This window comes from Taeniopygia guttata, chromosome 32 (genome assembly GCF_048771995.1).
Source record: "Taeniopygia guttata chromosome 32, bTaeGut7.mat, whole genome shotgun sequence".
Lineage (NCBI taxonomy): Eukaryota > Metazoa > Chordata > Aves > Passeriformes > Estrildidae > Taeniopygia > Taeniopygia guttata.
The window spans coordinates 874501-891042 of record NC_133057.1 but is presented as its reverse complement, the minus strand read 5'-3'; the positions used below and the strand labels follow the sequence as shown (position 1 = coordinate 891042).

Below are 16542 nucleotides of genomic sequence, written 5' to 3'. Positions count from 1 at the left end.
AGTGCCACCTCCATGTCCCCCCTGATCTTGGTGCCACCTCCCTGTCCCCACCCCTGTGTCCCTGATGGCCACCAGGACATCTCAGTGCCACCTCCCTGTCCCCACCCCGTGTCCCCCCTGATCTCGGTGCCACCTCCATGTCCCCATCCCCGTGTCCCCACCCCTGTCAGTGCCACCTCCATGTCCCCCCTGATCTTGGTGCCACCTCCATGTCCCCATCCCAGTGTCCCCACCCCTCTCAGTGCCACCTCCCTGTCCCCCCCCGTGCCCCCCCGTCAGTGCCACCTCCCTGTCCCCCCCCGTGTCCCCCCCGCTCTCGGTGCCACTCCCGCTGTCCCCGCGGTGCCATCGGTGCCATCGCCCCATGGAGGAAGCTCCGCGCGGGCGCGGCCGCCGCATTCTCCGCCGTGTGTGTCACCTCATGTGTCACCTCATGTGTCACCTCTGTGTCACCCCCGTGTGTCACCCCCCGCCCACCTGCGCCACCCCTGGGGACAAAGGTCCGTGTCCCCCCCCATATTGTCCCTGTCACCGCCGGCTCGGCCCAGTCGGGGCCGGGACGTGGCCATGGCCGGGGGGACACGCGGGGAGCTGCTGGTGGTGCTGGGCTGTGCCATCGCCGGTGAGGGACACGGCACAGGGGACAGGGAGGGGACTTTAAGGGGACATTGGGGACATTGGGGACATTGGGGGGATTGGGGACAGTGGGGACATTGGGGACATTGGGGACATTGGGGGGATTGGGGACATTTGGCACAGTGGGGACATTGGGGACAGAGGGGGCAGAGGGGACATTGGGGACATCGAGCACATCAGGGACATTGGGGACATTGGGGACATTGGGGACATTGGGGGGATTGGGGACATTGGGGACATTGGGGACATTGGGGACAGTGGGGCACTGGGGACATTGGGGACATTGGGGACATTGAGCACATCAGGGATATTGGGGACAGTGGGGACAGTGGTGGCACTGGGGGCATTGGGGGGATTGGGGACATTGGGGACATTGGGGACAGAGGGGACAGAGGGGGCATCGGGGACATGGAGCACATCAGGGACATTGGGGACATTGGGGACATTGGGGACATTGGGGAACATTTGGGGACATTGGGGACATTGGGGACAGTCAGGGGACAGGGGGACATCAGGGACAGAGGGGACAGTGAGGACACTGAGGACTTTGGGGGCATTGGGGACATTGGGGACCGAGGGGACATTGGGGACATCAGGGACAGAGTGGACATTGGGGACATCGGGGACATTGGGGATAATGGGGACAGAGGGGACATTGGGGATAGTGGGGACACTGGGGACAGAGGGACAGAGGGACATTGGGGACATCAGGGACAGTGGGGACATTGGGGACATTTGGGACATCGGGGACAATAGGGGACATTGGGGACAGTGGGGACAGTGGGGGGTGAGGAGGAGGAGGATGAAGAGGAAGAGGGTGAAGAGGATGAAGAACAGGAGGACGAATCGGGTGGGGAGGTTTGAGGGGTTCAGATTTGAAGGTCTTCGAGGAGGAGGAGGAGGAGGAGGAAGATGAAGAAGATGAAGGACTGGGGGTGGGAGAGGTTTGAGACTGCAGGGGGAGGATGAAGGACATCAACAAATGATGAAGGCCCTGGAGGAGGAGGAGGAGGAGGAGGAGGAGGAGGAGGAGGAGGAGGAGGAGGAGGAAGAAGAAGGTGGGGATGATGGAGGAGGTTGGAAGGGGAGAAGAAACCTTGGGTGGAGGTCTTGGAGGAGGAGGAGGAAGAGGAGGGTGAAGATGAAGGGGAGTGGAGGACGGGGGGGTTGGATGGGTCAAAGGCCAGGAGGAGGATCGAGGAGGAGGAGGAGGAGGAAGGTGAAGGTTGGGGTGTCCACCCTGGGAGGGCCTTGGGGGTCTCTGCTCATCCTGGACCCGCCCCTGCAGCCGCCATCGTGGGGACAAGCTCCGAGACCACCTCAGGAACCACCGAGACCACCCTAGGAACCACTGAGACCTCAGGAACCACCGAGACCTTCTCAGGGACAGCCACAACCACCTCAGGAACCACCAAGACCATCTCAGGAACCACCAAAACCATCTCAGGAACCACTGAGACCTTCTCAGGAACCACCGAGACCTTCTCAGGAACCACCGAGACCTTCTCAGGGACCACCGAGACCTTCTCAGGAACCACCGAGACCTTCTCAGGGACGGCCACGACCACCTCAGGAACCACCAAGACCACCCTAGGAACCACTGAGACCTTCTCAGGAACCACCGAGATAACCTCAGGAACCACCGAGACCATCTCAGAGACCACCAAGACCACCTCCAGAACCACCGAGACCACCTCAGGAACCACCGGGGCCACCCCAGGAACCACCGAGACCACCTCAGGGCCGGCCACAACCACCTCAGGAACCACCGAGACCACCTCAGGGACCTCCACGACTTCCTCAGAGACCACCATGGCCTCCTCAGAGACCTCCACGACCTCCTCAGGGACCACCTCCACCTCAGAGACCACCATGACCATCCCAGAGACCACCACGACCACCTCAGAGACTACCACAACCACACCAGTGACCACCTCCTCCACCTCAGGGACCTCCACGGACATCCCAGAGACCACCACGACCACCCCATGGACCACCACGACCAACCCATGGACCACCACGACCACCTCAGGCACCTCCAGCACTGACAGGACCAGCACGAGCACCCCAGAGATGACCCCGAGCTCCTCATGGACCTCCACGACACCTCCAGGGAGCTCCATGAGCACCACAGAGACAGCCACGACCTCCTCAGGGGCCTCCACGACCTCCTCAGGGACAACAACCACACCAGTGACCACCTCCTTCGCCTCAGAGACCTCCACAACCACCCCAGGGTCCACCATGAGCACCTCTGGGACCAACCCAACCACCTCAAGTCCCACCTCTTCCACCTCAGAGGCCACCAGGACCTCCTCAGAGACCACCACGACCTCCTCAGAGACCACCATGACCATCTCCGAGACCACCACAACCACCCCAGGGACCAAAACAACCATCCCGGGGACCACCACAACCGCCCCAGCGGCCACCACGACCACCCCAAGGACCATGGCCACTTCAGAGACCACCACGACCATCCCATGGACCACCTCCTCCACCTCAGGAACCTCCACAACCATCCCAGGGACCACCACGACCACCTCAGGAACCTCCAGCACTGACAGGACCAGCACGAGCACCCCAGAGCTGACCCCAAGCTCCTCATGGACCTCCACAATGACCACAGGGAGCTCCATGAGCACCACAGAGACAGCCACGACCTCCTCAGGGACCACCATGATGTCCTCAGAGACCTCCACGACCTCCCCAGAGACCACCTCCACCTCAGAGACAACCACAACCACCCCAGGGTCCACCTCCTCCACCTCAGGCACCTCCACAACCACCCCAGGGTCCACCATGAGCACCTCTGCAACCAACCCAACCACCTCAAGTCCCACCTCTTCCAACTCAGAGACCACCATGACCATCTCAGAGACCACCACAAGCACCCCAGAAACCAAAACAACCATCCCAGAGACCACCACGACCACCCCATGGATCACCACGGCCATCTCAGGGGCCACTACGACCACCACAGGGACCACCATGACCATCCCAGAGATCACCACAAGCACCTCAGGGACCAGAACAACCATCTCAGGGACCACCACAAGCACCCCAGGGACCTCCACAACCATCTCGGGGACCACAACAACCACTCCTGTGACCACCACGACCACCCCAGGGACCACCACAAGCACCTCAGAGACCTCCACAACCGTCCCACGGACCACGTCCTCCACCTCAGAGACCACCACGACCACCCCAGAGGCCACCCCAACAACCTCAGCGACCACCACGACCTCTTCAGCGACCACCTCCTCCACCCCATTGACCACCACGACCATCCCAGGGACCATGTCCACCAGCTCAGAGACCACCACGACCACCGCAAGGACCACCACAACATCCTCAGGGACCACCATGACCTCTTCAGCGACCACCTCCTCCACCCCATTGACCACCACAACTGTCCCAGGGACCACAACAAGCCCCCCAGGGACCTCCACAACCACCCCAAGGACCACGTCCTCTTCCTCAGGGGCCACCACAACCACCCCGGGTACCACCATGAGCACCTCAGGGGCCATCTCCTCCACTCCATGGATCACCACAACCACTCCAGTGACCACCACGACCAACTCTGGGACCACCACAACCAACCCAAGTAGCACCACAACCATCCCAGGGACCACCACGACAACCCCAGGGACCACCTCCTCCACTCCATTAATCACCACGACCACGTCTGTGACCACTACAACCATCTCAGGGACCCCCACGACCCCCCCAGGGACCACCACAACCAATTCTGGGACGACCACGACAATCCCAGGGACTACCACGGCCACTCCATGGACCACCATGACCACTCCAGCAATCTCCACAACCTCCTCTGGGACCACCACAACCCCAGCAACCTCCACAACCACATCTGGGACCACCATGACCATCCCGAGTAGCACCACAACCATCCCAGGGACCACCCCAACCATCCCAGGGACCACCACAATCACCCCAGGGACCACCTCCTTCACTCCAGTGACCACCCCAACCATCCCATGGACCACCACGACCACTCCAGGGACCACCACAACCATCTCAAGGACCACCACAACCCCAGCAACCTCCACAACCATCTCAGGGACCTCTACGACCACCCCAGGGACCACCACAACCAACTCTGGGACCACCACCACAATCCCAGGGACTACCACGGCCACTCCATGGACCACCATGACCACTCCAGCAATCTCCACAACCTCCTCTGGGACCACCACAACCACCTCAGGGACCACCACGACCCCAGAAACCTCCACAACCACATCTGGGACCACCACGACCATCCCGAGTAGCACCACAACCACCCCAGGGACCTCCACCACCATCCCAGGGACCACCACGACCACCCCAGGGACCACCATGACCAACTCTGGGACCACCACAACAATCCCAGGGACCACCACCTCTACCCCAGGGACCTCCACGACCACCCCAGGGTCCACCTCCTCTACCCCAGGTACAACCACGACCAACTCTGGGACCACCACCAAAGTCCCAGGGACCACCACAACCACCTCAGGGACCACCACGACCACCCCAGGGACCTCCACTACTATCTCAGGTACCACCACGACCAACTCTGGGACCACCACCACAATCCCAGGAACCACCACAACTACCCCGGGAACCTCCACAACCACCACAGCGACCACCACGACCACCCCAGGGACCACCACAACCATCCCAGGGACCACCACGACCACCCCAGGGACAACCACGACCAACTCTGGGACCACCACAACCATCCCAGGGACCACCACAACAATCCCAGGGACCTCCTCCTCTACCCCAGGTACAACCACGACCAACTCTGGGACCACCACCACAGTCCCAGGGACCACCACAGCCACCTCACGGACCACCACGACCACCCCAGGGACCTCCACTACTATCTCATGGACCACCACGACCAACTCTGGGACCACCACGACCACTCCCGTGACCACCACAACCCCAACGATCTCCACAACCACATCTGGGACCACCACAACCATCCCGAGTAGCACCACAACCACCCCAGAGACCACCATGACCACCCCATGGACCTCCACTACTATCTCAGGGACCACCACGACCATTCCAGGGACCACGTCCTCCACCCCAGAGACCACCACAACCACCTCAGGGACCTCCACAATCACCCCAGGGACCTCCACCACAGTCCCAGGTACCACCACAACTACCCCGGGAACCACCACAACCACCCCAGGGACCACCACTCTTATCTCACGGACCACCACGACCAACTCTGGGACCACCACCACAATCCCAGGAACTACCACAACCACTCCATGGACCACCATGACCACTCCAGCAATCTCCACAACCTCCGCTGGGACCACCACAACTACTCCAGGGACCACCACAACTATCTCAGGGACCACCACAACCACCCCAGGGACCTCTGCGATCACCCCAGGGACCACCTCCTCCACTCCATGGACCACCACGACCACTCCAGGGACAACCACGACCAACTCTGGGACCACCACGACCATCCCGAGTAGCACCACAACCACCTCAGGGACCACTTCCTCCAATCCATGGACCACCACGACCACTCCAGGGACCACCACAACCTCCCCAGGCACCACCACGACCACCCCAGGGACCTCCACAACCATCCTGAGTAGCACCAAAACCGCCTCAGGGACCTCCACGATCACCTCAGGGACCTCCACAACCACCCCAGGGACCACCACAACCACCCTGGGTACCACCACGACCACCCCAGGGACCACCACAACCATCTCAGGGACCACCACGACCACTCCAGGGACCACCACCGCCACCTCAGGGACCACCTCCTCCATCTCTGGGACCTCTACGACCACTTCAGTGACCTTCACGACCACCCCAGGGACCACCACGACCAACTCTGGGACCACCACAACAACCCCAGGGACCACCACAACTACCCCGGGAACCTCCACAACCACCCTGGGTACCACCACAACCACCTCAGGGACAACCACAACCATCTCAGGGACCTCCACAACCATCCCAGGGACCTCTACGATCACCCCAGGGACCACCTCCTCCACTCCATGGACCACCACAACCACCCCAGGGACCACCACAATCATCCCAGGGACCACCACGACCACTCCAGGGACCTCCAATACTATCTCAGGGACCACCACGACCAACTCTGGGACCACCACAACTGTCCCAGGGACCACCACAACAATTCCAGGGACCACCACAACCATCCCAGGGACCTCCACTACCACCTCAGGGACCACCACCTCTACCCCAGGGACCACTTCCTCCACCCCAGGGACCACCCCAACCATCCCAGGGACCAGCACAACCCCCCCAGTGACCACCACAGCCTTCCCAGGGACCACCACGACCTCTTCAGGGACCACCACAACCCCAGCAAGCTCCACAACCACATCTGGGACCACCACGACCATCCCGAGTAGCACCACAACCACCCCAGAGACCACCATGACCACCCCAGGAACCACCACAACCACCCCAGGGACCACCACAACCACATCTGGGACCACCACCACAATCCCAGGAACTACCACGACCACTCCATTGACCACCATGACCACTCCAGCAATCTCCACAACCTCCTCTGGGACCACCACGACCACCCCAGGGACCACTACGACCACCCCAGGGACCTCCACAACCACCTCAGGGACCTCCACCTCTACCCCAGGGACCACCACAACCACCCCGGGAACCACCACGACCATCCCAGGGACCTCCACAACCACCCCAGGGACCACCACAACCATCTCAGGAATCACCTCCTCCACTCCATGGACCACCACGACCACCCCAGGGACCTCCACGACCATCCCAGGGACCACCACAATCCCAGCGACCTCCACAACCATCTCAGGGACCACTTCCTCCACTCCATGGACCACCACGACCACTCCAGGGACCACCTCGACCACCTCAGTGGCCTACACCACCCCCCCGAGGACCTCTACAGCAATGTCCACCACCCCAGGGACCACCACAACCACCTCAGGGACCTCCACGACCACCCCAGGGACCACCCCAACCACCCTTTGGACCAGCCCTGCTCCTCCTCCAGGTGAGTCCTCCCCAGATGTCCTCCACGCTCACCTGGGGTGTCCCCGTTCCCCGGCTGATGTCCCCATGTCCCCGTGTCCCCACCAGGGCTGTGTGAGAACGGGGGGACCTCCACCAGCGCCGGTTGTCTCTGCAGCCCGTCCTACGCCGGTCCACGCTGCGAGTTCTCCACCGACACCGTGGAGACCAACCTGCGTGAGTGGTGGTCCCACCCCACCCCACCCCTGGGGGGCCTGGGCATCTCGGGGGTCCTGGTGGGTTTGGGGGTTCTGGTCTTCTTGGGGATCTTGGTCTTGAAGGTTCTGGTCATCTTGGGGGTCCTGGTCATCTTGGGGGTTCTGGTCATCTTGGTGGTCCTGGTGGTTTTTGGGGGTTCTGGTCTTCTTGGGGATCTTGGTCTTGGTGGTCCTGGTCTTTTTGGGGTTCTGGTGCTTTTGGGGGGTCTTGGTCTTCTTGAGGGTCTTGATCATCTTGGTGGGCCTGGTCATCTTGGGGGTTCTGGTGGTTTTTGGGGGTTCTGGTCTTCTTGGGGATCTTGGTCTTGAAGGTTCTGGTCATCTTGGTGGTCCTGGTGGTTTTGGGGGGTCTTGGTCTTCTTGAGGGCCTTGATCATCTTGGTGGTCCTGGTCTTCTTGGTGGTCCTGGTCTTCTTGGTGGTCCTGGTCTTTTTGGGGTTCAGGTGCTTTTGGGGGGTCTTGGTCTTCTTGAGGGTCCTGGGCATCTCAAGGGTTCTCATCATCTTGGTGGTCCTGGTCATCTTGGTGGTCCTGGTCTTCTTTGGGGTTCTGGGCACCTTTGGGGTCCTGGTCTTCTTTGAGGTCCTGGTGGTTCTGGGGGTCCTGGTCCTCTTGGGGATCTTGGTCTTCTTGAGGAACCTGGTCTCCTTGGGGATCCTGACCATCCTGGAGGTCCTGGTCACTTCGGTGGTCCTGGACACCGTGGAGGTCCTGGTGTCCTCGGGGTTCCTGGACACCCTGGAGGTCCTCGGGGTTCCTGGACACCCTGGAGGTCCTCACCCACCCTGTCCCACCCCACTGACCCCTTCTCCCCATTGCCCCTCCAGCGTTCCCTGGGACCATCATGACCACCCTGGACATGGAGGTGACCGTCACCAACTTCAACTACTCCAAGGACCTGGAGGACCCGACCTCCGAGACCTTCCTCTTCTTCCAGAACCACTTCCGGCAGGAGGTGAGGCCATGGGGAGTCCGGTGTCCCACCACGGCCACCGTGTCCCCTCAGGGGTGGCCAAGTGACCTTCTGCCCTTGCAGATCAAGAAGATCTACGGGACCATCCCTGGCTACGAGGGCGTGGAGATCACCAGCCTCAAGTAAGGGGTCCCTGACCACCCCCAGGGGTGGGGTGGGGTGGGGTTGGGGTGTCCCCAAACCCCTCTGTGACCTCCTGTGTCCCCTCCCCAAAGGTCCGGCAGCATCGTGGTGGGACACCAGGTCTTCTTCACCATGGCCCAGAGCAGCAACACCACGGAGAAGTTCCAGGAGACCACGGAGGAGTTGGTGGAGAACCTCCAGGAGGTGGTGGACAGCCAGGGCAACTGCCAGCACAACACCTGTGGGTGACCCCAAAGCCCCCCCAGATCCTCCTGGACCCCTGCGGGACCTCCCCTGGACCTCTGGGGCACCCAAGGGTGGTCTCTGATGTCTTCTCCTCCCACCGCAGCCGTGCTGTGCCTGGTGCTGAGAGGTGACCCCGTGGTCAGCGGCATGAGGGAGGTGTTGGACCTGGATGGTGAGAACGGCGGGGAGGTCCTGACCACCCCATGGACCTTCCTGACCACCCCTGACCACCCCATGGCCCCTCCTGACCACCCCATGGACCTTCCTGACCACCCCATGGACCCTCCTGACCACCCCTGACCATCCCATGGACCCTCCTGACCAACCACCACTCCCTGACCACCCCATGGACCCTCCTGACCACCCCCTGACCACCCCATGGACCTTCCTGACCATCCCATGGACCTTCCTGACCACCCCATGGCACCTCCTGGCCACCCCATGGACCTTCCTGACCACCCCATGGCACCCCCTGACCACCCTCTGACCACCCCATGGACCTTCCTGACCACCCCATGGACCCTCTGACCACCTCCTGACCATCCCATGGACCTTCCTGACCACCCCATGGCACCTCCTGACCATCCCATGGACCCTCCTGACCACCCCATGGCCCCTCCTGACCACCCCCTGACCACCCCATGGACCTTCCTGACCACCCCCTGACCACCCCCTGACCACCCCATGGACCCTCCTGACCACCCCGTGGACCCCCTGACCACCCCATGGCCCCTCCTGACCAACTCCTGACCACCCCATGGACCCTCCTGACCACCCCCTGACCACCCCATGGACCCTCCTGACCACCCCCTGACCACCTCATGGACCCTCCTGACCACCCCATGGACCCTCCTGACCACCCCCTGACCACCTCATGGACCCTCCTGACCACCCCCTGACCACCCCATGGACCCTCCTGACCACCCCATGGACCCTCCTGACCACCCCCTGACCACCCCATGGACCCTCCTGACCACCCCATGGACCCTCCTGACCACCCCCTGACCACCCCATGGACCCTCTGACCACCCCCTGACCACCTCATGGACCCTCCTGACCACCCCATGGCATCTCCTGACCAACCACCACCCCCTGACCACCCCATGGCACCTCCTGACCATCCCATGGCATCTCCTGACCACCCCATGGACCCTCCTGACCACCCCATGGCCCCTCCTGACCACCCCATGGCACCCCCTGACCACCCCATGGACCCTCCTGACCACCCCCTGACCATCCCATGGCACCTCCTGACCACCCCATGGCATCTCCTGACCAACCACCACCCCCTGACCACCCCATGGCACCTCCTGACCATCCCATGGCATCTCCTGACCACCCCATGGACCCTCCTGACCACCCCATGGCCCCTCCTGACCACCTCCTGACCACCCCATGGACCCTCCTGACCACCCCATGGACCCTCTTGGCCACTCCACCATCTCCTGACCACCCAAGATCTCCTGTCCCTCACCCACCACCCAACATCTCCTGTTCCTCACCCACCACCCAACATCTCCTGTCCCTCACCCACCATCTCCTGACCACCCAACATCTCCTGTCCCTCACCCACCATCTCCTGACCACCCACCATCTCCTGTCCCTCACCCACCACCCACCTCCACCCCCGATGTCCCCTTGTCCCCCCGTCCAGAGCTGTGCCACCAGCGAGCCCCTCCCGGCTACGGTGACTTCTTCTCGGCGTCCATCTCCTCGGGGGTCCTGCACTGCGTCACCTCCTGCACGCCCAACCGGCCCCAGAGCCTGGAGTGCCACCACGGCCGCTGCCAGGTCACCCGCGAGGGACCCCGCTGCTTGTGAGTGCCACCACGGGGTCCCAGAACCTGCCGTGGGTCACAAGGGTCACCACGGGGTCCCAGAACCTTCCATGGGGTCACAACGGCCACCAAGGGGTCCCAATGGCCACCACAGGGTCACAACGGCCACCATGGGGTCACAACGGCCACCACGGGGTCCCAGAACCTGCCGTGGGTCACAACATCCACCATGAGGTCCCAGAACCTGCCACGGGGTCACAACGGCCACCAAAGGGTCACAACGGCCACCATGGGGTCACAACGGCCACCATGGGGTCACAACGGCCACCACGGGTTCCCAGAACCTGCCATGGGGTCACAACGTCCACCATGGGGTCACAACGGCCACCACGGGGTCCTGATGTCCACCATGGGGTCCCAACAGTCACTGGGGGGTCCTCAAACCCATCATGAGGTCCCAGTGTCCACCACGGGGTCCCAACATCCACCATGGGGTCCCAATGGCCACCACGAGGTCCCACCACCCCCGTGGTGACCCCAAACCCATCGTGAGGTCCCAATGGCCACCACGGGGTCCCAATGGCCACCATGGGGTCCCAAACCCATCATGAGATCCCAACAGCCACCACGGGGTCCCAATGACCACCATGAGGTCCCACCACCCCCCATGGTGACCCCAAACCCATCATGAGATCCCAACGGCCACCATGGGGTGCCAATGGCCACCATGGGGTCCCAATGGCCACTATGGTATCCCAATGTCCACCATGGAGTTCCAACGCCCACCATGGGGTCTCAAAACCCATCATGAGATCCCAATGGCCACCATGGGGTTCCCAATGGCCACCATGAGGTCCCAACGGCCACCACAAGGTCCCAACACCTCCTGTGGTGTCCCCAAACCCATCATGAGGTCCCAGTGGCCACCACGGGGTCCTAACATCCACCATGGGGTGCCAATGGCCACCATGAGGTCCCAATGTCCACCACGAGGTCCCACCACCCCCCATGGTGACCCCAAACCCACCATGAGGTCCCAATGACCACCACAGGGTCCCAATGGCCACCACGGGGTCCCAATGGCCACCACGGGGTCCCAATGGCCACCATGGGGTCCCAATGCCCACCATGGGGTCCCAAAACCCATCATGAGGTCCCAATGGCCACCACGGGGTCCCAATGCCCACCATGGGGTCCCAAAACCCATCATGAGGTCCCAATGGCCACCATGGGGTCCCAATGCCCACCATGGGGTCCCAAAACCCATCATGAGGTCCCAATGGCCACCACGGGGTCCCAATGACCACCATGGGGTCCTGATGTCCACCACGAGGTCCCACCACCCCCGTGGTGACCCCAAACCCACCATGGGGTCCTGATGTCCACCACGAGGTCCCAGCACCCCCGTGGTGACCCCGTGTCCCCTCCCCAGTTGCCCGGACCAGGAGCTGTACTGGTACGCGGGGGCGCAGTGCTCGGGCCGGGTCAGCAAGGTGGCCACCGGGCTGGGCCTGGTGGTGGCCCTGCTCTTCCTCCTCTGCCTCGTCCTCCTCGTGGTCCTGCTCTGCCACCGCCACCGGCGCCACCGCAGGTACGGCCCGGGCGGGGTCCGCACTGGGGGGCTCCCAGTTTGGGGTCCTCATCTTGGTGGGTTCCCAGTTTGGGTTCCCAGTTTGGGTTCCTCATCTTGGTGGGCTCCCAGTTTGGGTTCTTCAATTTGGGGGTTTCCCAGTTTGGGTTCCCAGTTTGGTTTCCTCATCTTGGTGGGCTCCCAGTTTGGGTTCTTCATTTTGGGGGTTCCCAGTTTGGGTTCCTCATCTTGGTGGGTTCCCAGTTTGGGTTCCTCATTTTGGGGTCTCCCAGTTTGGGTTCCCAGTTTGGGTTCTGCCTTGGGAGGGGTCTCCCAGTTTGGGTTCTTCATTTTGGGGTCTCCCAGTTTGGGTTCTTCAATTTGGTGGGCTCCCAGTTTGGGTTCCTCATTTTGGTGGGCTCCCAGTTTGGGTTCCCAGTTTGGGTTCCTCATCTCAGGGGGGTTCCCAGTTTGGGTTCTTCAATTTTGGGGTCTCCCAGTTTGGGTTCCCAGTTTGGGTTCCTCATCTTGGTGGGTTCCCAGTTTGGGTTCCTCAGCTTGGTGGGCTCCCAGTTTGGGTTCCCAGTTTGGGTTCTTCATCTTGGTGGGATCCCAGTTTGGGTTCTTCAATTTGGGGTGGGTTCCCAGTTTGGGTTCCTCATTTTGGGTCTCCCAGTTTGGGTTCCTCATCTTGGGTCTCCCAGTTTAGGTTCTTCATCTGGGGGGGTTCCCAGTTTGGGTTCCTCATTTTGAGGGGGTTCCCAGTTTGGGTTCCTCATCTAGGGGGGGATCCCAGTTTGGGGTTCCCAGTTTGAGTTCCTCATCTGGGGGGGGTTCCCAGTTTGGGTTCCTCATCTTGGTGGGTTCCCAGTTTGGGTTCCCAGTTTGGTTTCCTCATCTGGGGAGGGTTCCCAGTTTGGGTTCCCAGTTTGGGTTCTTCAATTTGGGGGTCTCCCAGTTTGGGTTCCTCATCTTGGTGGGCTCCCAGTTTGGATTCCCAGTTTGGGGGTCTCCCAGTTTGGGTTCCTCATTTTGGGGGGGTTCCCAGTTTGGGTTCCCAGTTTGGGTTCCTCATCTGGGGGGGGTTCCCAGTTTGGGTTCTGCCTTGGGAGGGGTCTCCCAGTTTGGGTTCCCAGTTTGGGTTCTCATTTTGGGGTCTCCCAGTTTGGGTTCCTCATCTTGGAGGGTTCCCAGTTTGGGTTCTTCAATTTTGGTGGGTCTCCCAGTTGGGGTTCCCAGTTTGGGGGTCTCCCAGTTTGGGGGGAGTCTCCCAGTCCCCCCAGTTCTCACCCCTCCCCCTCCCCCCAGTGACCTCCCCCCCTATTTTGGGGGTTCTTGGTACGAACTGGACGATTTCACCTGGAGCCCCGTGGGGGGGGCCGTGATCCCCAACCCGGGGGTCGCCCCCCCCCACCCCCCCCCGGGGGACCCCGAGATCTGCGGGAGACCCCCGGGACCCCCCCCCGGCGCCTTCCGACCGTCCTTGGAGCGCGTGGATCCCTTCCTGCAGGTACCACACCCCTGCCAGGACCTAAAGAGATCCCGAATCCCTGCCAGGACCTAAAGAGATCCCAAATCCCCTGCCAGGACCCTAAAGAATCCCGAATCTCCTGCCAGGACCTAAATGAACCCAAATCTCCTGCCAGGACCCTAAAGGGACCCCAAATCCCTGCCAGGACCTAAATGAACCCAAATCCCCTGCCAGGACCTAAATGAACCCAAATCTCCTGCCAGGACCCTAAAGGGACCCCAAATCCCTGCCAGGACCTAAAGAGATTCCAAATCCCTGCCAGGACCTAAAGAGATCCCAAATCCCCTGCCAGGACCCTAAAGAGATCCCGAATCCCTGCCAGGACCTAAAGGAACCCAAACCCCCTGCCAGGACCTAAAGGAACCCAAATCCCCTGCCAGGACCTAAAGGAACCTAAATCCCCTGCCAGGACCCTAAAGAGATCCCGAATCCCTGCCAGGACCTAAAGGAACCCAAACCCCCTGCCAGGACCTAAAGGAACCCAAATCCCTGCCAGGACCTAAAGGAACCTAAATCCCCTGCCAGGACCTAAAGGAACCCAAATCCCTGCCAGGACCTAAAGGAACCCAAATCCCTGCCAGGACCTAAAGGAACCCAAACCCCCTGCCAGGACCTAAAGGAACCCAAATCCCTGCCAGGACCTAAAGGAACCCAAATCCCTGCCAGGACCTAAAGGAACCTAAATCCCCTGCCAGGACCTAAAGAGATCCCAAATTCCCTGCCAGGACCTAAAGGAACCCAAATCCCCTGCTAGGACCTAAAGGAGACCCCAATCCCCTTCCAGGACCCCAAAGAGACCCCAATCCCCTGCCAGGACCCCAAAGAGACCCCAATCCCCTTCCAGGACCCCAAAGAGACCCCAGTCCCCTTCCAGGACCCGTCTCTCACGCTGTCCCCTCCCCCAGCTGAGGACCCCGAGGCCGAAGGTCACCCCTGACCTGTGACCCCCCCCGGGACCACCCGGAGCACCACGAGGAGACATCGACCCCGGTGAGGGACATTGACCCCGATGAGGAGACCCCAACAAGGAGACCCCAACCAGGACCAGAAGACCCCAACCCCAAGGAGGGGACACCGGCCCCAGTGAGGAGACCCCAACATGGACCAGGAGACCCCCAACCCCACGGAGGGGACATCGGCCCCAGTGAGGGGACATCGACCCCAAAGGGGGGACATCGACCCCAGTGAGGGACATCGACCCCGATGAGGAGACCCCAACCCCCAGGGGAAGACCCCAACAAGGAGACCCCAACATGGACCAGGAGACCCCAACCCCAAGCAGGGGACATCAACCCCAAGGAGGGGACCCCAACTCCAATGAGGAGACCCCAACATGGACCAGAAGACCCCAAGGAGGGGACATCAGCCCCAGTGAGGAGACCCCAACATGGACCAGGAGACCCCAGCCCCAATGAAGAGACCCCCAACCCTAATGAGGGGACCCCAACATGGACTAGAAGACCCCAATCCCAGTGAGGAGACCCCAACAAGGAGACCCCAACATGGACCAGAAGACCCCAACCCCAATGAGGAGACCCCAACCCCAATGAGTGGACCCTGACCCCAACCAGAAGACCCCAACCCCAACCAGGAGACTCCAACAGGGACCAGAAGACCCCAACCCCAATGAGGAGACCCCAACCCCAATGAGGGGACATTGACCTGGACCAGAAGACCCCAACCCAAATGAGGCAACCCCAACCCCAACCAGGAGACCCCAACAGAGACCAGGAGACCCCAACCCAAATAAGGAGACCCCAACATGGACCAGAAGACCCTGACCCCATCCAGAAGACCCCAACCCCAATGAGGAGACCCCAACATGGACCAGGAGACCCCAACCCCAAGGAGGACACCCAAACCCCAATGAGGGGACATTGACCTGGACCAGAAGACCCTGACCCCAATGAGGAGACCCCAACATGGACCAGAAGACCCCAACCCAAACCAGGGGACATTGACCTGGACCAGAAGACCCCAACCCCAAGGAGGAGACCCCAACATGGACCAGAAGACCCTGACCCCACCCAGGAGACCCCAACCCCAACCAGGAGACCCCAACCCGGACCAGAAGACCCCAACCCCAATGAGGGGACCTCGATGTGGACCAGAAGATCCCCAAACCCCACGACAGACCCCCCAAACCCATGTGAGAATCGGGACCACCTCCCAGTAGCTCCCAGTAACTCCCAGTAACTCCCAGTAACTCCCAGTTTGCTCCGGCGCGCGGGACGTGCCAGGGGCCGGGCGAGACCCTCGGGGTTGGGGTTTGGGGGGGGATTTTGGGGTAATTTTGGGGGATTTTGGGGGAATTTTGGGGGATTTTGGGGGATTTTGGGGGATTTTGGGGGGAATTTTGGGGAATTTTGGGGGATTTT

General features: G+C 61.5%; 1 protein-coding gene across 1 annotated transcript; it reads left to right on the top strand.

Moving 5' to 3' along the window:
* The first annotated feature begins 7793 nt into the window (after positions 1–7793).
* LOC115492621 (mucin-3A-like) lies at positions 7794–15155 on the top strand. Its single transcript, XM_072920646.1, has 9 exons — positions 7794–7902; positions 8771–8898; positions 8980–9038; positions 9132–9280; positions 9389–9457; positions 10940–11102; positions 12496–12654; positions 13942–14143; positions 15070–15155. The coding sequence occupies exons 2-9, from the start codon at positions 8788–8790 to the stop codon at positions 15106–15108; spliced, it is 951 nt and encodes a 316-aa protein (XP_072776747.1). The 5' UTR covers positions 7794–7902; positions 8771–8787; the 3' UTR covers positions 15109–15155.
* The last annotated feature ends 1387 nt before the right edge of the window (positions 15156–16542 follow it).